This window comes from Branchiostoma lanceolatum, chromosome 2, assembly GCF_035083965.1.
Source record: "Branchiostoma lanceolatum isolate klBraLanc5 chromosome 2, klBraLanc5.hap2, whole genome shotgun sequence".
Classification (NCBI taxonomy): Eukaryota; Metazoa; Chordata; class Leptocardii; order Amphioxiformes; family Branchiostomatidae; genus Branchiostoma; species Branchiostoma lanceolatum.
Window position 1 is genome coordinate 32,603,555 of NC_089723.1, and position 21,704 is coordinate 32,625,258.

Below are 21,704 nucleotides of genomic sequence, written 5' to 3' on the forward strand. Positions count from 1 at the left end.
CCAGATTGTGGAAAGTAGCCTTCTCGATGATCTTATAAAGAAAGAGAAAGAGTCCAAGAGAAAAGGAAGTAAAGATGTGCCAAAATCACCAACTAAAAAGAAATCTAAAAGCCCTTCCTCCAAGGCAAAGAAAACCACATCATCTTCACCACATGTTGATGATAAGGAAGACCAAGATGAGAAGATAACAGGGGACAAAGCCTCTCCTGGGACCCAGACCTCAAAACCATCAGACCTGAAGAAGAAATCTGACAAATCTAACTCTATTCCTTCCAAGGATGTGAAATCAAGGGACACAACTCCCCAGGAGAGGGTAGAGAGGAAGGAGGAAGTTCCAGATGAAGGAGCAGACCTTTCCTCAAGGCAGAAAGAGGATACTAAGTCAACTCCTGGTAGACATGGGTCAAAGGCTTCTCCACAATCGATAAAGGAGTCTGAGAGGAAATCTAATAAAGATGACAGGACTGCTGCAGAGGATGGTACAAAAGTGGGGAAACCTTCAAAACAGAGAGACAGTGCGTCAGAAACAGTGGCAGATTTAGAGAGCATTGACGTTTTCTTGGCACAGGAAAAACAGAAGGAAACCAAGGCACCTACAAAAGATACCCCTGTGCAAAAGGAAGATGTTCCAGCTGTGAAAACAAGCGTGCCTCAGAAAACTGCAGAATCACAAGAACCTAAAGCCAGGACTGTACTTCCGGAGTCAAAGGCGAATTTAACTCCCTTGAGCGATGAAATAACTGCAAAGAAGACAGAATCACAAGACATTGCTATTTCAAAGGACAGTGACAATTCAGTTACACCAAAACAACAACTGACAGCTTCAGGTGCAGGTGACTTACAATTAGACCCAAAAGTTCCAGTTTATTTTGCTGAGCCAAAGGACAAGCTTTCTCCCATAAAGGAAGAAATAACTGATAAGAGTTTAAAGCCTGAAGATCCTGATGCAGCAAAACGTAATGGCAATAGGGCAACAACAAAGGAACAACCATGTGTCACAGGTGTTCCAGAAACAATGGGCATGGAATCAAAGCTGAGTTCTGACCATGTCAGCAAACCAAATGGTGATGCAGGTGTCAAGGCTCAGGACATAAGGCACGACTCTACATCTAAAGATCTTCCTGAAGATTGCAAAGCACCGCATAAAATCAAAAGATATTCAAAAGATGGTCCTAATGATCTAGCGGCTAAGGAAATCAATGTTGCATTTTTGCTTGATGGCGATAAGGAAAAGGCAAAGAAAGTAGCAAGCGCTGAGACTATGTCAAATGGGCTTGACAATGGTTCTGGTTTTAACGGTTGTGAGCCCCACCAGCTCATTAAGGAAAATGGGCCAGTCATTCCAGACAAATACAATGACGGAATACAACCTGCCGGAATGAGAAACGATCATGATCACCTGCACCGCGAACATTCGCTAAGCAACAGTAGCAATCCAACGAGTCCCACTCGAGCATGGGAGTCGACAGTTGGAAGTGTGATCACAAAATTGGAAGACGAAGACTTGAAGAAAGCAGAGCTGTATAAGAACTTCCGCGACCACGAGCTGGCAAGGCAAATAGACAAGGAGATCACCAAAGACGTAGGCTTTTTTGCATCAATTTCCTTATCAGTTTCTGCATAATTCTGTATTACTTATTGTATTCAGCTTTCATCCCATACTACAAAGTTATTTCAAATGTTAAGTTTTGATAGTTTGGGCCAGACAGTCAATATCATACGGTGCATTTTAGAATATCAAATTAAAACAAAGAGGGCTGTGGAATATGCTCCTCCCTTAGATTTATCTGTGTTCTGCTTGCTCTGATCTGATTAATTTTTGTGACCACCCCCCACCCCTCTATGCTTGTGAGTGCTGAGAATATTTGTCCATGCTTCATTAACTGTCCCAGTGATCCATGTTCTGAGTTCATGGGATGTTATTTCACACCGGTGCATGTGAGGAATATGGTATTTCATTCCATCATGCCTGCACTGTTTTCTGCATAATGTTTCAACGATAATGAAAATACCATCCTTCATTTCCATCACAAGGTTGATTTTGTCAAGGTCAAAATCAAGACCTCACAAGCTGTCCAGCCATATTATGTGCTTCATGTACTTCATTGTTGCATTTCCATTAGATCACCAATCATTATTAGCTTTATCCTTCATTGGTTTTGTTTTGGTTTTGCTCTGGGAATATTTCAAGGTCAAGTCTGCATGTGTATGACTGTACAAAATTGTTTGGGTGTTGACATCAGGGGGTGAAGGCATGAATATTTGTGCTGGTGTAGTGCACAAATGCAGACCTTTTCTGATTGATATATTAATTTTTTTTTTTCACTTCACATTTAAGTATAATTACATGCCCCTGTCATGTTTAACTGTTACAGTTACACATGTAATCAGCTTTAGAAAGATTAAAATATTATTGATAAAGATAAAAGCTTTACGTTATGTAGACCCAGATGTGTTCAAGGCTACCATGCTATGTTATTATGAACCAGGGTGGATGAATGTTTGATTTGCCATCTTCTGTGTGCCTGCTAAGTGACATTTTAGCGCTGAAATCCACTTAGCATCGCTTAGCAAGGGAAACAGTTTTCAAACGTGATGCAGCCTTTTCCTGTTGTCTGGTCCGTTTTCCTAACCTCTGAGATCATCTGCTATATATGGGCTGACCCTAGTCCTTGGTGACAGCATTGCCAGCCATGGTGCGTTCTGTCAGCGATTACAAAGTATTCTGGCAATGTTGGGGATGGAAACTGTCATACATGTGTTTTGGTGCATGGCAAGTGAGGACGGGTTACATGTCGTTAGCAAGCAATGACTTGTTGTCTGTAAGCACAGATGTGTGAGAATCTGTCAGCCATGTCTGCAAAGACCCTCTCTCAAAAACACTGTCTTTGTAAAGTTACTGTGATGTCTATACAATGTATTTATGTCAGCGAAAGACATTTTCATGTTACAGTTTGTCGAGTAGGTTTAAAAAATCTTCAGCCAGGACATGTTTGTTGCCTGTTAGTCAGAGGCTCTTGGTTGTCCTGTTGTTTTTACATTATTTTTGAATTTTGAGCCCAGAAAAACAGTCATCTTTGTCAAAGTTCCAACTGGAAGGTTTAGACATTGGATGACAGTGACGGAGCAATGTTAGTTTGGCACTGTCCCAAGGACAAAATTATATGTAAGTATACTACAACATTCTGATATTGAACAGGCCAGGATTCCAACCAACAAGATACTATTCTTAGGATTTTGTACAGGCTAGATATCAGACTGTCAATGTACCCCAATGAGGATGAAAACTGCATATGTGTGCAAGAATTTGAAACCGTTTCAAGGCACCACACTATACTCAAATATTCATGTGTTGTTTGCCAATCCTGATATGTTTTGAAAACATGTCTATATTTGTCCAACTTGAAGGTAATGTTGTTATGAAAAGTCTTTTGCTGACAATTTTCATCTTTGACTTTTGAGGTCATTGGCGTTTGTTGGTTCCCATCTTCCACTTCTTTTCACTGCATCCTTTTCTTCTTACCAGTGTCTCCGTCATTCCCATTCCCTTTGAAAAATTGCCTTAACTTAAATGTATCAAATTCTAAAAGATTGCTTGAACTGTATTTCTTGGCTTTTATCATTTATGCAACACAGGTGGTAACAAACATACTCCCCACATATTTTTTGCATTATGCATGATAATGTGACAGTGATACAATAGGTGAAGTATTCCAGAAAGTTCTGGAATGTCTTTTTGTTTTACAACTTCATAATGAAATTCCCTAAAGAATTTTTAATGAGGAGGGAAGTTGTGATTATTATGTTTTGAGAAAACATCTGACACACAAGCCATTGACATCCAAATAAGTTCCTAACTTACTTTTTTTACTTTTCCTTGTCTCCCATCCTCCCCGAAACACCTGGCTTGCATTCTTATTACGAGTTATCAACAATATCTGCTATAGAATATAGCTGGCTGATTCTAGGCATTTTTATAATGAGTTGTATTGGAATTATGTTTGCAATATGATTGTGGGGGAGGGCGCCAGTTTCTTACTTTGTTGGCAGTTTCCAAGACATTAGGCATGTAGAATGTGACAATATGTCACCTGGGTCACTGGGGCAGCGAACTTTGAACTTTAACCTTCAGCGTGGCAGGACTTCTGCTGAAGATGGAAAATAAAGTGTCCTTGATGACTCATAATGTACAGATGGGGAGACTAGATAGTTCCATCTGCTCCATGTTTTAGGGGTTTTGTTTTTTCACCTGTTTTCTTACTATATGATTGGAAATTAGAAGTTCTCAAAACATATCTAAATCTTTTGGCAAACTGGGAATCGATTGCATTTGTATTCAATATTTGTATTTCTGTGACCAAGCATAGCAATTAAGTCTAAACTAAATTTAGATGATTTCTGTGGCATGATCTGATCAAAGTCCTCTTCTAGATTTTGATCACAATGATACATTGTCCCTGCCTCTGGGATATGTGGGAATTATCTCTGGTATCCCAGACTGTAATTAATACCAATACAAGGCAAGAGTCATTTAGGGGACATCCTAGATGAATTATAATGTTACACAGGGAGATACTAGTACACCACTGCCCTGAAAAATGACACGCTTCTTAAAAGATCACCCAGATCTGAAAATCTTACATCATTGATACCGTTCTAAGAGAGGGATATATTATTACATCTCAAACATTTTACCAACTATTTACAGTATTACATAATGTAGAATGATGCCTATCTCTATCAGAGTTTTAAATTTCTTTCTTTTTAAATATTTTGTTTTCAGGAAAGCAGTCCACTGAGGCGTAACTTTGTAGTTTTATTACAACAAATATAAAATATAGAAGATGAAGCGTGACCTTTCTATGTCCTTTATGCCTGTTTACTCTCTGCCATGGGTTGATTGATCACCATAATCCTTTTCAAGTGTTGGGCAAAGACTAATTAACAACATGTGGAAATCCTTTTCAGACATAGTTTAGATGGCTCTGTTTTATTGCAAATTCAGAATGAGGCTTTTAAGTTAGATTAGATGCTGTCCGGTATAAACTGATCTGATTTATAATCAACCACCCTGAGCATAATAATCATACATTGTACATTAGTTTTGCATTATACTTTTTTCTTGCAATTCTGTAAAACTAAGAATATTGCAAAGGTGTAAGATCTCTAAAACTACAACATGTTACTGAACTTTGCATAGCTGTGAGATATGTTACCTAAAGTAACCCATGCAGTAGAACCAGATATACCATTTTCTGGTACTTTGTCAGACATGTTAATTGTACCGCCTTCTTGGCTGCCTTTGTTACCCAAAGCATGGCTAATAATAATAATAAGTGCTAGTACCAATCAAATAAATGGATTGGGTGACATTTGTACTAATTTAAAGTTTAATGTATATTATCATTAGAAGTAATAAAATTACAATTTTAGATTTCATTTTGGATATTCATGATGGTATAACTAATATATGTATTGTATGGTATTGTCTATACAAATAGTTTCCTTTTATTTCTAGGCATCTCAAAAAATGTTTAATGTGCATGTGAATAATCTATACTTTGTACATGCATGTGTTTAATTACATATACATATATATTGTACATGCATGTGTTTAATTACATATATATTGTATTTGAAAATCCTTCATTTGAAAATCATACTGTTCAGATTCTTAAGGTGGATACCAGTGATAAGAGTCTAGCAAGTTATTTTCTTTAATAGTCATTTTCTAGATCTTTCACAGTAGAGTTCTGTAACAGTAGATCATTCCTGTGGCAAATGTTGGTGTCTAAAGTGTCCTAGCTTGGAGGAGTCATATAAATTTAGTTAACCAGGGCAGAGGCGTGGTTGGCAAGGGTCACTGTGGCAGCTGTTCTGCTCGTTACCCTGTAACTGTCACTGTTATGTGTAGGACATTGACACTATATTCTTGTTCTGTTGCTTCATGTTATTCAGCAACCAGGAAATTCAATGAAAAATTTACCAAGGGAGTTGATACATGTCTACATTGTATCTAAGACATGTACATGTGTGAGTGAGTGTGCGTTGAGGGATCGCTATTGAATTAGGGAGAGAGTCTAGCTGACATGTCTTCCAATAGCAAAAGCTAAGCTTCTCTAATGTTGGGAAGTATCAGTTCCTTGGTTCCTGTCAAATACCGGTGAGTGGTGACAGCACCACCCTGAATCATCGGGTGAAACTGTTTACTCCTTTGCATAGTTAATGTCCATATACAGCTAGACACTATGTGGGAACACCTGTGACTCTTAAGACAGATAGTTGTAGCAGAGGGCACAAGTTGTACCCAAGTTCCTGTTTGAATGACTTTGATATATGGATGAAAGGGACCTTGCTACTTCAGCTGCCATTGGGGTGACCTCTCTGGAGGCTGACACAAATGGTAAAAGGAAGACTGCTGGCTAAGCTAACATGTGTTTTTTGTCATGGAGTAGTAGATATAGGAGAGCTTCAGGAGAAAAATGTTGTATATATATCATTATCAGTCAATGACGACACAAAGCGTTGTAGATGAAATATGATGCTTGCATCAGTCATAAACCTTTTCCAGTAAATTTACATCTGGACCCCTCCTCTTAGTCATCAGTGCAGCAGGGTGCCATTCTTCATGCTGATTTATTCTAGTCTTCTGTCTACACATGAGGGTCCTCAGGGTTTTAACTGCTCAGGAGGGGGTGAAACCACTTGCCCTGTGTGTTTCCTGCCTGATATGACACTGTGTGACAAAAAACAGGTGCTGTCTTGTTGCTAACAAGGAAGTTTGAGAGGGATCTGCTACAGTAGATCAAACTTGGTTCATTGAACTGAATCAGATAAATCTTGTTATCATAGAATTTGACATTGCCCATAACCATAAGGCTTGAACATTTGGGTCCATGTATAGAATTTTGAACATACAAATGGAAGTTTCCAATTTAATTGTTGGTATTGGATATTTCTGGCTCTTCTTTGCCACTTCAACAATTGCCCTCTTCTCTGCGGCCCCCCACCTCGTCACAAAATATGATCTACCTAACTATGATCCTGAAGTAAGTCATCATGAGAGTATCAAGACAGTATTTACAGTGATATATATTATAGACTTAGCTACATTTGTATTTGTATTTGTATAGAAATGGAAATATGATAACATTATCTCATAGATTGACGCTATATCTTATACCTTCGTATCCAGGCAAGAAGAGAAGCCCTTGCAGAGCACAAGCCTCACATTGACAAACTGAACAAGACTGGTCCACTGCTGGCCGAGCTGAGTCCCGGGGAGGGCTCCGAGACGGTCAACGTCAAACTACGCAGCGACAGCGAGCGGTACTCCGCCGTTAAGGAGGCAGTACAGCGGAGGAGCATCTGGCTGGACGATGCGCTGTCTCAGGCCACACAGGTGAGGCAGTGTGTGTGGAGTGTGGCACAGTATGTGTGAGGAGGAATGTTCTCTCACATTTCTCTGTTCAAACTTTCGAAGCAGCTTTATTTGCCCCTTGCAAACTGGAAGCATCCAAATGCTACTGTACAACCTTGCGGTTACGTTGAAATTAAAAGTCAAGCCGTTTAAATAATTTGTATGAGGAGAAATGTTCTGTCACATTTCTCTGTTCAAAGTATTTTTAACTTTAACACACTGAAGTGGCCATTAGATACCCAATTCCCTAATGATGGTGACAGAGTTAGGCAGAAGGGAGAACTTCAAGGTGAATTCCCCCTTACGAACTGGAAACGTCCAACTACTACAATCTTAGGGTTACATTTAAATTTTTACTCTAGCAGTCTAAATCATCAGGGATGCAAAAACCAGGTAATAGAATTTGAGTTTACCTTTCTTATAGGGTTATGATCCTATAAACACACTCAAATTTCCTGATATATTTGACAAAAATCAATGCTCAAGACCATATGTATTTCCATGTAGGATCAGTCTTGAAGGAAGCAGTCAATATTAGGTAGACTCATATGATCAGGTAGTGGAATGGTGCACTTGAACACCAGATGATTTTGTCCTTGACTTTCACACTTTAACCTCTTGGTACCTCCATGACTAAGAGGCTATTATATCAAGAAGAAGTTTTTTGAGGGCCTTTAAGTGGTACACTGTCAGTGCAGAATTGCCTACTCAAGCCTTTCTGCAATCTGTTTCTCAGAAAAATCAATGTAAATTTGATATATCCAAAATAATAAGATTCCCTGCTGTCCCTGGGCGGATAAGTCAGGTCCATTTCCGGGAGTTTTTCTGGACTAGGGGCCGCCCACTCCGGGTTTCATTCTCCTGCCAAAATGATGTTCGTAATTAGCAGAAATGTTAGAAAGGATCTGGTGGTCTTTACCTCTCATGTAAGTGTCCTCTATTGATTTATAACATTCATTTCTATGGTTAGATCTTGTCATATTCATCAACGAGGCATGTTAGAGCCCATCATATAGACTGTTAGAATGGATGTCAAGACTGGTTATAATGACGTTATGTCTCCGAAATCTCATCACGAAGGCTTACATCTATGTCTGACTGGCTGATAAACATCCTTTATGAAGACTGTTACATGTACAGAATTTGTTTTCAGTCCAACACTGCTCTGTGTTCTGAAAAGGGATTGCCCACTGCATTTCCCTTGAGACCAATTAACTACATGGCATGCCTGGTAAATCATTTTAGGGCACACTGTAACATGTAGCCATCTTTGGCTGAACCTTAATCTTATTTGTGACCCTTTCCAAACATCAGACAGGAAATGGCATTTGCAGAACCTAAATATTTCTTAGAAAAAGGAAGGAAGGAAGTACAGCACTTTTCCTCCCTTAAGTCAACTTTCAGAAATTGATAAGCTCCCTTTTATTTAGATATTTCAGGCCCTCACAAAAATTCATTTTAGTAGACTTGCTTTTTCTCTGCAAGTATTTGAGTGAAATTAATTTTCATCTATTTTGCCAACTACTGTAAAGTTGTTTTCAATAGGACACTAGTTTTGCCTTCAATATCTGGAATACATGTTCATATATGTCTGTCTTGTCTCTATCTCTGTCTTTTCTTGTATCTTTGTTGTTTTCCCGCCTCTGCTGTCTACATGTATGTCTTTCTCCTCTATTCTGCCTGTCGCTTGATTGTGTATATCTCTTTGGAGCTCAAAACTAAGCACATTTGAGAAGCCAAATTTGTTACCTACGTTTTGTACCTCCTAATGAGGATGACTGGGAAAAGAGAGTTTAACTTAGTTTTGAGCTCCTCTTTTTGATTGTGTTTTATGTCTGACTAATCCTCTGTGTCTCTCCTGTCCTGTCTCTTCTTGCTGTCTATCGCTACGCTAACAGACCAGGAAGGTAGACTGTAGTCTTTGATGTATAATTCCAACATCACAACGTCACATCTCCAGCATCGGATTTTACTTCACTGTCTGTGTGTAATGTCTCTGTGCTTGCATATGTGAATAACCTCTTCCTTCCAGTATAAAACTATAAATACATATAAGTACTAAATAATTCAAACATATCTTTCAGACTTGTTTTTATATAAAGTCCTCCAACCATTTTATTGCCATCTTAGGTACTATGTTAACGAAGCATAGAAGATGTTGCAGTACTTCAGTATATAATTTGATTGTAGAAAATAGTCTCACAAAACAAAATCTCTTTAGTTTATAGTACAGAAAGACTGCCACCCCTATGTCAACCTCATGGACCACAACCAGTCAAACCACAATAGTTCTTTGGAGCAGTTACAGGTTTGAGTACTGTAAATGTATTGAAGCTTGCAGTGGTTTGAAAGTTCACAGTTTTCACAGTAATCTCTTCAATGCGAACAATAGAAACCACTCTGCACACTCCATTTTCTCTCTACAGCGAAATTAAATCATCACGAACTTAAATACATTTACAGTATCTCTTCATACCCACACGTCAAACACACTTCCATACACCAAGCACTGTCTGGTTGTTCTATTGCTAAAGTCTGCCCCCCTCCCACAACACAGTTCCATGAGAAGATGGATCACACCCTGGAAAAGCTGGAGAAGGTTGCAGACAAGCTGCGTATGCCGACCCCGATCTCCGCGGAGACTGACAAGATCAAGGAACAAATCTCCGAGAACGAGGTAGGTCCAGAAGAGAGATGCTGATAAAGAAATTATAGCAGTGAAATTTCCATTCAAGAATAAAATGTAGCAGTGATATTTTCATTCGATAGTGGCCAATAGGCATCATTCAGGTTGGGGTGAAAATACAGTGGACCAGGGTAAAAGTGTTCTATTTTTGTGTTAATTCTCTCAAACAAACTGTAGGAACCTGTAGTTTGTACAGTTAGTGCCAAAGCAAAATGCCTTTGACCAAAGTCAATTACTAAAGAAATTAAAGATTAAAAGCTGGAGCATAAAGAAGCAATTGAAGGTGATACAATGTGTTGTGCTGACTGCCCTTAGTAAATAGCATGTTTGTGTCACCCACCCAGGCCCTACGCAGTGAGCTGGAGAAGCACCTGCCAGCGATCGAGACCCTGCGGGGCAAGGGTGATGATCTCATCAGCAAGTCAGCTGGGGTGGAGAAAGATCCGTCTGCCAAAGGTACAAACTTATTCCTACCGGTCAAGACAAGGCAATGTATGCTGACACTGGCCTGGTATCCAAACCTACATGTATTATAGCTTCCGACAGAGTCCTGAGTCACCTTTTTGTTTGGATACGAGGCTATGCTGACATTGTTGTAGCATGAATAGCATTCCCTGAAATTTGCATAAATGGAAACTTTCCTTGCAGTCAATGACTCAGATGAAAAACAATTGATGTGAAAATAGCCCCATTTTTTAGTTGTATTGAACTCTGAGTCAGACATTTCTAATGAGTTTTCCTTGTTTTTGCTCACAGCCATCCAGGACAAACTAGACCAGATGAACTTCCTGTGGGAAGACATCGTGTCACGTTCTGAGGAACGGGATCAGTCCATGTTGGAGACGCATGACACTGCCGAAAGGTATGAGCTACCATAGTCTGATCACAATGCCTATCAATACAGGTGTCATAGGCCTCTTGATTAACTGCTAAAGTTGTTAAGACCAGTGATACATGTAGTACCCATCTATTTAGGAAGTCGGGTTTGATCGCTACATCGTTATTTTAAGTTACATTGGGAGGAGCTAGGAAATGTGCTGAACGTCTTGAAGAAAAATGTCTTAAATCCCCATACAAATATCAAATTACATGATGAATCTATAATGTAACTTCTTGTTCGTAGGTTCTGGGAGGAGCTAGGAAATGTGCTAAATGTCTTAAAGGAGACTCAAGACGCCATCAAGGAGTTGGAAGAACCTGCCATACAGCCAGACATTGTCAGGGAGCAACAAGAAGTCCTACAGGTGTGTATACATACATGACTTTGTACATGTACCATGCAAAGTTAACTGTACAAAATGTAATTGTTCACTTAATCGAATGCAATAGGAAAATTGAATCGTTCTGTTGCAAAAAAATTGGTCTGCTGCAATGATCCTCCAAAAGAAATGTCATGTTGATGACTTGGCACCAAATTTGTCCTGTTCATTTTGTTTCAATGCAAAGGTAGTTTGTAGCTTCTCCATGCATAATTCAGGACATGTCCAGGCTGTATAGATACAGAAGTCAAGGTTTTATATGAAAGGTCGCAGAAAATTGAAGAAAGTCCATATTAGATTGAATTGAATTTCTTTATTTCGGGTGTGTCACCCATAGAAAACAGCCGTACAAACATAAAAAACACAACTTTACAGTCATAAAACAATTTATTATTCTATACACATTTAGAAAAAAAAAGAATTTCTATACTGACAATCTGACCTCAGAAGACCTTTTATTATAATTTTATTGATGTTGTATAGTCTGCTGATGAAGGAATAGCATATTAATTTTCTGTGGTATAGAATGTGTCAGCCCCTTGTTGTCAGTCAAGGCATCTTTTTTGCGTTTCGGCGCATGCGCGCCGAAACGCAATGTCCTGGCTTTTACCTTGCAGGCAGGCAGGAAGCAGGGAAGGAAGGAAGCTTGGTTCAACACTGTGTCGCACACAAAGCAGATGGCTAATGCAGTTTAATCCGGAAAAATGTTACATCATGCATATAACAAACAAACGAAACCCAATTGTAACCACCTACCAGTTCTGTGGACAGGCTCTAGCAACAGCAAAGAGCCACCCGTACCTAGGCGTTACATTAACAACGGGGCTAAAGTGGAACACCCATATCAACAAAGTAACAACTAAGGCTAAACAGACATTGGGAGTGATCAAGCGTAATTTGTGGGCATGCCCAGCAAAGGTAAAATCACTTGCATACACGTCTCTAGTAAGACCAAACCTTGAATATGCTGCAACAGTTTGGGATCCATACACAAAGAAGGATATAGATAAACTGGAGAGGGTGCAGAACCAAGCTGCCAGATTCTGCACGAACAACTATGAAAGGGGCGCCAGTGTAACAAAAATGAAAGCAGACCTGCAATGGATGTCACTTGAGGACAGGAGAACAATGTCCAGACTTTGCATGATGTACAAGATGACTAATAAACTTGTGGACGTACCGACTGATAAGTATCTAATGCCAGCTCAGAAGAGGACCAGAAATAGTCATGCTTTTAAGTACCAGAGTTATCAGCCAAGGATTGACGTGTTCAAAAATTCGTATTTCCCGAGAACCATAGTAGAATGGAACTCGTTGTCATCAAGTACTGTAGGAGCTTCATCACTAAGTAGCTTTAAAGAACGGTTGCAGTCAGATATGCAAAGACTAGGTGTAACAGACCGTTCGGTGTAATATGACCAGCTGCTGCCGCGCCGCGTGCCTGCGAAGCTGGTGTGTTACGCCTGATGGCGGTTATACCGGCTATATAGATACAGATACAGATACAGAATAAGACCTTATATGGCAATACGTTCTCAAATCCTTGTATAGCCGTTGCCTTATATGGCAAGGGACCACGAAAAGGCAGGCAGGCTACATTTGCATGACACACAGGAGGGCGACCGCATGTAACTGCTACAACTGTTCAGAAATATCATTGCATTGTGGTTTCGGACTTTGATATCCTGAAAAATGACCATATTACATCTATTCCACAAGATTGCAGAAGAAAAAAAATGATTTCGTCAAGAAAACGACCAAAAATCGGCATAAGTAATACCACATAGTGAGGTTATAGCATAACGTACAGAGTAACGAATACGTACCGCAGCTTGGCCTATCTGGCTACGCGAAGCACTTCGGACCCAGAAGATCCGGGTTCGTGTCCGTTCATGGATTTTTTTTTCTTTTTAGATATTGAATATCAAAAATATATATTGATATTATATTAATCAATCAATATCATATTTATGAATATCATTTTTTCATTAATAAATAAAGAAATATTTTATATTTGTTATTTTTAAATATTCATTTAATATATACAAGGCCTTTGTCTTATGAACAGGACTTCATAGATTCCAAACCCGGCATTCGAATTTTTCTGTTCATTGTAATGGAAAATACCGTGCAGCGGCTCCTATGCGCGGTAAGATGATTCTTGCAAAACACTCGCCACTAAACTTCTATCCCCGATGTAAACAGAGGCTCTTGATGTTGTTTGCAAAACAGCGATCCTTTGTTACAGTAGCAAATGCTCCATTGTTCAGTATCGACTTCATTCAGACAACACGGACGTGGAAAGTGGCGCCGCTTGGCACAAAACTATGGGAATTTTCATGAATTTTAGCACAATTACCCAGGAAAATAAGGAAGAAATGTTGTAAATGCGGAAACCAGAATAATACGGATGAGGTAGCTGTTGATTTGTTTGACATTTGGTAGTCATTTTAGATAGAACCTTAGCTGTTATGAACTTCTATTTCACTTAATTACCATAGTGCTGATGATTCAATGGTGCTTCTTCAAATTTTATGTTTTATTGCGTGCCATGTACATAATTACATTGATAGCTTTTATAATGAGCCTATTGTACATTTTACAAATAAGTACAAGTTGTAGGCCAAGACCAGCTTTTTCAAAAGCACTTAAGTTAAGTGACGTAACTTCAAAATTGCTTTCCCCAATCTGCCTTTCTATATTAAAACAGTACTCATTTCCCAAAATGACAATTTTTCTTATAGACTGAACAGCCCTTGAGTGACTTCCTCTGGCAGATTTTACTTCAAGTAAAGGGAAAAGACAATTCACACTCATAAACGTAGCCGAAACGCCAGCTTTTTTTAAAAGCTCTTGTTTCTCTTTCCTTTCTGTAGGCTATCAAAGAGGAGATGGAGAGCACCCAGGACGATATCGAGACTGTGCGCCAGCTCGGCGAGGACCTCACCTCCCTGTGCGGCGTGCCTGACAAGCCCGTCGTCTCCAAGAACGTGGAGGACCTCAACGCCACCTGGGATACCCTCAATGCATCATGGGAAGAGAGGGAAGAGGTACTGGAGGAGGCCATGCGGGTCGCCCTACAGTACCAGGATGCATTGCAGGTGTGTACTTGTCAACATTCTTAGCATCTAAGACTAAGACTATTATCAATAAAATTTTGACTCAATCGTTACCACTGCATTACAAGATTAAGATGTCAAACGCTTCAGATTTCCATCTGAAGCGTCTCATATTGTAATCCAGTGGTATGGATTGAATTGAAATTTTAGTCTTAAATGATTTCCTGGATGACTAATATTCACAATGTACTAAGACTATGATAATACATGACTACTAGTAAGTGTTTTATGCTATTGTTTGGGGGCTGGCTTAGATTTTTATTTCAATGGCTGTTATTATTTTCTGACAGGCACTGCTTGTGTGGCTGGGGACGGCAGAGGCCAGGCTGGCCACGTTCCCTCCCATCGGTGCCGACCCATCCACCATCAAGAAGCAGATCGACAACCTCAAGGTAGGAGCACTCTGGAACAATTTTTCCTTTAAAAAAATCACGTTGATTCAATATATTTTGGTGAATGATATGAAAATATATGTAAACTCATGAAGTGATGTTGAAGAGCTGACATAATTTTTCACAATACTGGTTTTATTGGCTGGATGAAGAAGAATCAACTCTTTGTGAGGTTCTGAAAAGTCCTGGGACTGAACCGTACAAAGACTTTAATTTGTTTGTTTCATTAGATCTCCAATAGTGTACAATTTTAACAAATTTCACACTATTCTGCCTGGATTCCGCTTACACATTAAATACAATCATTACAATTTTATGGTATTTGATGCAGTTAAATGAAATGTAAAGGACAAAAACTCATGCAATTGGTGGACAGAAAATTTCACAAAAGCAATTGCAATGAACTTAAAAGTGAGCAGGAGGGATCAGAGTTTAAAAAATTCACCAACTGTTGCTTCTGCAGGAGTTCAAGACGGAGGTTGACCCACGCCAGGTGGCCGTGGAGTCCATGAACAACCAGGGCGACCAGCTGATGAAGAAAGTCTCGTCCGACGAGGCGCGACTCAGCATCCAGGAGCCGCTCCACGACATGAACAAGCGCTGGGAGGGCCTGCAGAGGAGCATCGTGGACAGACAGGTGAGCAGCTGTCAATCAATCAATCAATCAATAACCTTTATTTTAACTGGAAATGCCCTGTAGGCCTTGGCCGCTCTTCCCAGAGGTCCAGTTTGAGGGAAAGGGAACACAGATATATGATAAATATATTATAACAAAAATGAATTATTACAATAATATATTAAACAAATACCTTTGTCCAATATCACAGTCCTTCATCAACATTCCAAACTACCGTATCGTACCTTATTGTCAGGGTTGTCGCTTCTCCACTGTGATGAGTGTGAATCATAGTGTAAATGGATTTAAGTTTGTGGTGTTTTGATGTTGTGGTATATATATAGGGAGAACATAGATTGTTCCCAGTGGTTTTAAGTTTGTGGTTGAAACAATGGGGTAGGCAAGCAGAAGACAAAATGAGCATTTTTGGAATGATTTCATGGTCACTGCAAAAACCACACAAATAAAACCATTGTGAACAAAAGTTAAATGCATGTACAGCTTTGCCAACACTTGTCTAGTACATGTATGCCAAACTGCCTCCATTTGAAATTGAAAGTGGCTTCTTCTACGTTACCTCTGAGATTAGCAAACCGATTTCTACCCAGTACAAAGTTACATGTAGGCTGCCCAAATCCTAGTTTGCTCACCTTGTTACAACTACTCGTTACGGTGAATCTTTGTAGACAAGGATAGTGAAGATGTAGGTTTAGGTTGAAATGTATGCTTATGATCTATTGTGGTCCACAGCACAAGCTGGAGGCTGCACTGCTGAAGATGGGACAGTTCACGGCTGCGATAGACGAGCTGCTCACGTGGCTGAAGCACACAGAAGCATCACTGGACGAGGAGAAACCTGTGGCAGGGGACACCAAACTTATCGAAATTGAACTTGCGAAACATAAGGTAAGATTAATATGTTTTTTTTTAAATCTTGGTCTTTGAAGTCTTATTCTTGACAACATGACATTGTGTACTAAGCATCAGGGTTTTTTTCCAAATAAGACCACAGCAATTTAAATTCAGATTTTTAGAAAATATGCTCAACCGGGAAAAAAATCATGATTTATGCCTAAGGCTTGTTATTTCATTGTTAACTATGTGAATTTTTTAACCTAAGTATGCACTTTAGCACACTTTAGCACTGCCATGTACCATCAATCAATAAACAAATGTTATGTGTTTTAACAGGTCCTGCAGAATGATATCCTGGCCCACCAGTCGAGCGTGGACTCTGTTGACCAGGCTGGGAAACGGATCATCCAGGCAGAGAACAAGGCAGAGGCCAAGGCCATCCAAGACAAACTGGCAGCCCTCGACAAAAGATGGAGCGACGTCTTACAGAAGGCTGCTGACAAACAGACTAACCTGGAGGCCCTCCTGAATGAGGTGGGTACCTTAAAATGAAATTATTTGCACACTTTTATGCTCAGACTTTCTGACAATTTTTTTGGTTTAGATAGGTGGTATCTCGATGGGGGGGGGGTTATACAGCTAAACCACTATGTATGGCTGCTATGTTCTCCCTTGATGTACGTAACATATGTTTTCAGGATAATGGTTTTTAAGAATAAAAAGAGGAGATTTTCTGTATTTGCATAAGCTTTATCACACTGAAGTAGTTGTTTGGCACTCTTCCCTATTGGTTACAGGGTTAGGCAACAGGCAGGAGGTTAAATGATGTGTTGAAAAGTTTGTGATGACATTTTTGAGGCATGAAAAGCTGTTAATGTTTGTTATATCTATTCCACAGTCCCAAGGTTTCCATGTTGTTCTGGAAGAACTGCTGAACTGGGTGGGAGAAACAGAGACCAAGCTCAGCACCACCAAACCCACGGGTGGTCTGCCTGAGACGGCAAAGGAACAAGTGGACAGGCACATGGTAAGAAAGAGTCTACTCATATAATGCGGGATATAGGGCATACTGTGTGGTTAATGATCTTATTCTTTCAAAATAGCAGAAATGTGAAGTTTTAATGAGTTAGCATTTGGTTTGAACAGACTATCTATGATTGACTCCTGCAGAATTGCGCTTACCGATTTAAAATTTTACTCTTAAAGTTTTAACGTTTATATTTGGCAAAGTATGCTGTAATTCTTAAGTGGGGATTCCAAAGCTTTGAAGTTCAGTATGATCAGTGTATTATATAGATACACATCTGTAAATATACATGTAGGTTGGTGTGGTGGGAAATTATGCTTCAGTAAATTAACTCAGCTGATATTGTTTGTAACTCCTAAATTACGTACTTAAGGCATTCTGGCGTTCCGCAATACCTGTTTACCTAAAAGGAAGGAGGAAAAGATGTCTTTTCTTTGAGGCAGGTTGTCAGCTATATTATATTGTGATTCATATAAAGAACTTGAACCTCACCAGTCCACCATTTTGTCCACAGGAGCTCCAGCAGCAGATCGATGACAAGAGCGAGGAGATCGACGCAACGCTGTTTGAGGGCCAGGAGCTCATCGCTAAATGCGACAAAACCACGGCCAGTAACGTGGAGCACGGCTTGAACAAGCTCTCCACACAGTGGGAGGGGCTCCTGGCCCACGCTGCGGAGAGGAAGGTCAGAAGAACTACTGTACAGTTTTCTTTTTGTGTTGGGGGCATTCCTGTAATTCTCCAAACTTTCCCTGTGGTTTACAGTTGATGTTTTCTGTCCAGCACAGATTCATGACACTGCAGATGTGTCTCCTTTGTATGATTACTGCAAAATTGTTTCAACTACAAATTTGAAACGCTGTTGAGACAATTTTTCCTCCTATAGCAAATATGATTGAATTTTTTTCTTTTTGTGTTGGGGGCATTCCTGTAATTCTTAAAACTTTCGCTGTGGCTCTATATGGAATTTTTTCACAGTGATCTGTCCAACGCAGATTCATGACACTGCAGATATGTCTCCTTCATATTATTACCACAGAATTGTTTCAACCGCAAATTTAAAATGCTGTGAAAACTTTCTTTTTCCTCCTACAGCGAATATAATTGAATTTGCAGTGCACAAACATTTATAAAGCCAGAATTTAAAAATCATCTTTCTTCATTGTACATTATTATTGACCATGCCATCCTGTCCATCACAGTCCAAACTTGAAGATGCCCTGAAACAAGCACAGGACTTCCACGACTCCCTCCAGAGCTTCATCTCTTGGCTGACCAACGCCGAGAAGACCCTGAACAACCTGAAGCCTGCCAGCATGGTGATGGAAACACTGTCAGAACAAATCGAAGACCATAAGGTGGGATGGAAACTATTGTGCTTGAAGACATCTGTTTTCGTTTTTAGAACCACTGCTTAATGATAACAGCTTGGTTAAGTTGATACAAACATGTATATTCTGCTGAGTAACATATATTAGGTACATGTAGTGCATTTATAAGAAGATGTACTATACACCTTCCAACTAGAAAAGATAGGTTTTTATCTGAACTCCTTTGCTTAACTTAAACATGATCACATTTCACAGTAGTTAGATAGGGAGCATGCACCTGGAACATTTAAGATACCTGTCTATTTGCTGATAATTTTCACATATCCCTCCAGGCATTTGAGAAGAACATCGCAGACCATCGTGAGACCATGCTCCAGCTGGACAAGATGGGCACGCACCTGAAGTACTTCAGCCAGAAACAGGACGTGATCCTGATCAAGAACCTGCTGATCAGCGTCCAGGGGCGCTGGGAGCGCATCCTGTCCCGCTACGGAGAGAGGAGCAGGCATCTGGAGGACGCACTCAAGAGGGCCAGACAGGTATGGAGCATTCTCTGAGGTCTACCCGGCTTCTCTCAGCAGGAAATATTATATGTAAAACACCAGAATAATGTAAAAGCCTGTTTGTGTATAATAAAAATGTATGTGTTGTTTTCTTTATTGCTAAGGCTTGCATGTGATGTCCAACCAGAATTTTTTGCTTTTGCTTTTTTCTGTATTTAACACATGTACATGTATATTGACATCCCACTGGTTTTTAAAGAAAATTGATGTCACAAAAAAGCTAACAGTAGAAATCCTTGAAACTGGAGGAAAATGAAGAATATCCTTGACGGAATGTGCAACAAATCAAAACAAATGACAGCACAGTTTTTCTTGGCATCATCAAGCACACTGTTACAGTAATATCTACAACACCTGCCCCCCTCCCCACAGTTCAATGACTCGTGGAAGAAGCTCATGGATTGGCTGGATGAGGCGGAGAACCACCTGGATTCTGAGGCACCCATCGGTAACGACCCTGACAAAATCAAGGCACAGCTGCTTAAGTTCAAGGTATGTTTTTTTGTATTTTGTCCTTTATCTATTTAAAAGACACAACTTTTGAAGAGTGAGAATATTGTAGACAAACATTAAAAAAAAGAAACAAGAACAGAAATGTTGAACTTGGAGTAGAAAGATGGAATTTTGCTTACATTCCAGATTTAGTATCCCTATAGTACCAAGGCAAATTGGAAAGCAAAGATTTGGTTTGACTTTACATTCCCCTTACATGTACATGAAAATATTGATATCAACAACCTGATACTAAACACAAATGAAGGTGGGAAAAAAGGTGATGTTTCCTATAAGAAGCCAAATGTGACAACTTCTACTTGCAAGCACGATCGCCGTGCTCACGCAGTCCACCAGTATTTTCAACTTGCAAAATGGGAGTTGCATATTAATTGTATTTCACACCCTGACTTGCAGGAGTTCCAGCGCGCCCTCGCTGCGAAACAGCCGCTGTATGACTCGACCATGAAGACGGGCCGCTCCCTGAAGGACAAGGGCACGCCGCAGGACGGGCACAAGCTGGACGAGAAGCTGACAGAGCTCCGAGACAAGTGGGACCTCATCTGTGCAAAGTCTGTCGACAGGTGAGAAGATAATGAGAAAGAGACGTTGCCCCATCTATGTCTACGTAGAAACAATGCCAACCCATTATTCACTCCTTTTAATGGCTTTTTAATGGCTTCCCAAATGTCTGTTTAACCCCAAACCAGTCAGTAGTGCCAATAGATTGATATGGTGATTACAATGTGATGTACATTGTACATATGCATAGAATTAGCCATTTAATCACTGATAAACAGTAACTAAATTTAAAAAGCAAACAGCAGAATGATAGAATCAGAAGAACAATTACAGCATAATTATTTGCTTTTTTTTTCCTATATGGAGGGAGATAATGTTATCTTGAATAATGACTGTCTTTTGACTGAATCTGTTTTCCCCAGACAACACACCCTTGAAGAGGCCCTGCTGTTCTCGGGACAGTTTGCTGATGCCCTACAGGCCCTTCTGGACTGGCTGTATAAGACAGAACCCAACCTGGCAGAGGACCTGCCTGTCCATGGTGATATCGACACAGTGCTTACGCTCATCGGAAACCACAAGGTCAATACAATAACCAGTGTATAAATGTACCCAGTGTTCTCGCCAGCGCCCGTCCTCCCGTCATTTGACAGGTTTTTGTCGCTCATGACGGACAAAATTTTTGCCCAACCCGTCATTTTTAATGGACAAAAATAGGTGTGTAAAGATATTTAGACAGAGTTTAGAATTTTGCAAAAACTCCAGAGGATCACCGGAAAATCGCGACGAGGGCGATCTAGAGCATTTCTAATGCCAGCCGGCGACAACCCCAGCCACACAAAGAGCGCCGTGGTGGATACTAGTATTTGGTGGCCGCCCTCCCCACAGTTTTGGCTGGTCGCATCGGGCTGACGTTTATTTCTGTTTTGTCCCTCTCGGTTCACCGTCAGCTATTGTTATCAAAGAAGCCTAAAAATTCAGAAATATTCCTATAGCTATCAGGCTTTCTGTAATCTGTAAAACATCATTAAAGTTTCAAGCCGCGGCGGCTGAGTTGAGTGCGCTTTCTTCCCGTAAGAAATGGTAAACAGGCGTCGATATTCTATTCCACCAATCACAGTGCGTCGTCTCCGTCGCGTCAAGAAATACCGACCAATGACATGCGAGTCTCGCTACTCGCGTGATTTCAGCTAAGCGTGAATTTGCGAGATGTTAGAGGAATGGCGGGGATCGCAAGGATGGCACGACGAAGCGGCTGTTTGAAGGCTTGAATCGACAACTTTTGAAGACATTCAGTGCAGTTACCGGAGAAATTAACCGTGGAAAACATGGGAGAAAAAAATGGACGTCTTTATGGCGTTCTTTCTTAAAGTAGGGTGTCAAATTTTTCATTATGTTCAATAAATACAGGGAGCATACGGG

General features: G+C 40.1%; 1 protein-coding gene across 31 annotated transcripts in view; it reads left to right on the top strand.

Moving 5' to 3' along the window:
* The window catches only part of LOC136426633 (microtubule-actin cross-linking factor 1-like), a 172,450-nt gene that overhangs the window by 126,722 nt on the left and 24,024 nt on the right, over positions 1 to 21,704 (top strand). For all 31 annotated transcript variants that reach the window (XM_066415311.1, XM_066415328.1, XM_066415316.1 and 28 more), the window contains 17 exons: positions 7,196 to 7,402; positions 9,978 to 10,097; positions 10,451 to 10,562; positions 10,863 to 10,968; positions 11,230 to 11,350; positions 14,242 to 14,466; positions 14,775 to 14,876; positions 15,340 to 15,513; positions 16,243 to 16,398; positions 16,684 to 16,881; positions 17,246 to 17,374; positions 17,889 to 18,059; positions 18,577 to 18,732; positions 19,038 to 19,244; positions 19,641 to 19,760; positions 20,178 to 20,344; positions 20,705 to 20,864. In XM_066415311.1, coding sequence (XP_066271408.1) covers positions 7,196 to 7,402; positions 9,978 to 10,097; positions 10,451 to 10,562; positions 10,863 to 10,968; positions 11,230 to 11,350; positions 14,242 to 14,466; positions 14,775 to 14,876; positions 15,340 to 15,513; positions 16,243 to 16,398; positions 16,684 to 16,881; positions 17,246 to 17,374; positions 17,889 to 18,059; positions 18,577 to 18,732; positions 19,038 to 19,244; positions 19,641 to 19,760; positions 20,178 to 20,344; positions 20,705 to 20,864 — 2,631 coding nt within the window. The remainder of the gene's footprint in view (positions 1 to 7,195; positions 7,403 to 9,977; positions 10,098 to 10,450; positions 10,563 to 10,862; positions 10,969 to 11,229; positions 11,351 to 14,241; positions 14,467 to 14,774; positions 14,877 to 15,339; positions 15,514 to 16,242; positions 16,399 to 16,683; positions 16,882 to 17,245; positions 17,375 to 17,888; positions 18,060 to 18,576; positions 18,733 to 19,037; positions 19,245 to 19,640; positions 19,761 to 20,177; positions 20,345 to 20,704; positions 20,865 to 21,704) is intronic.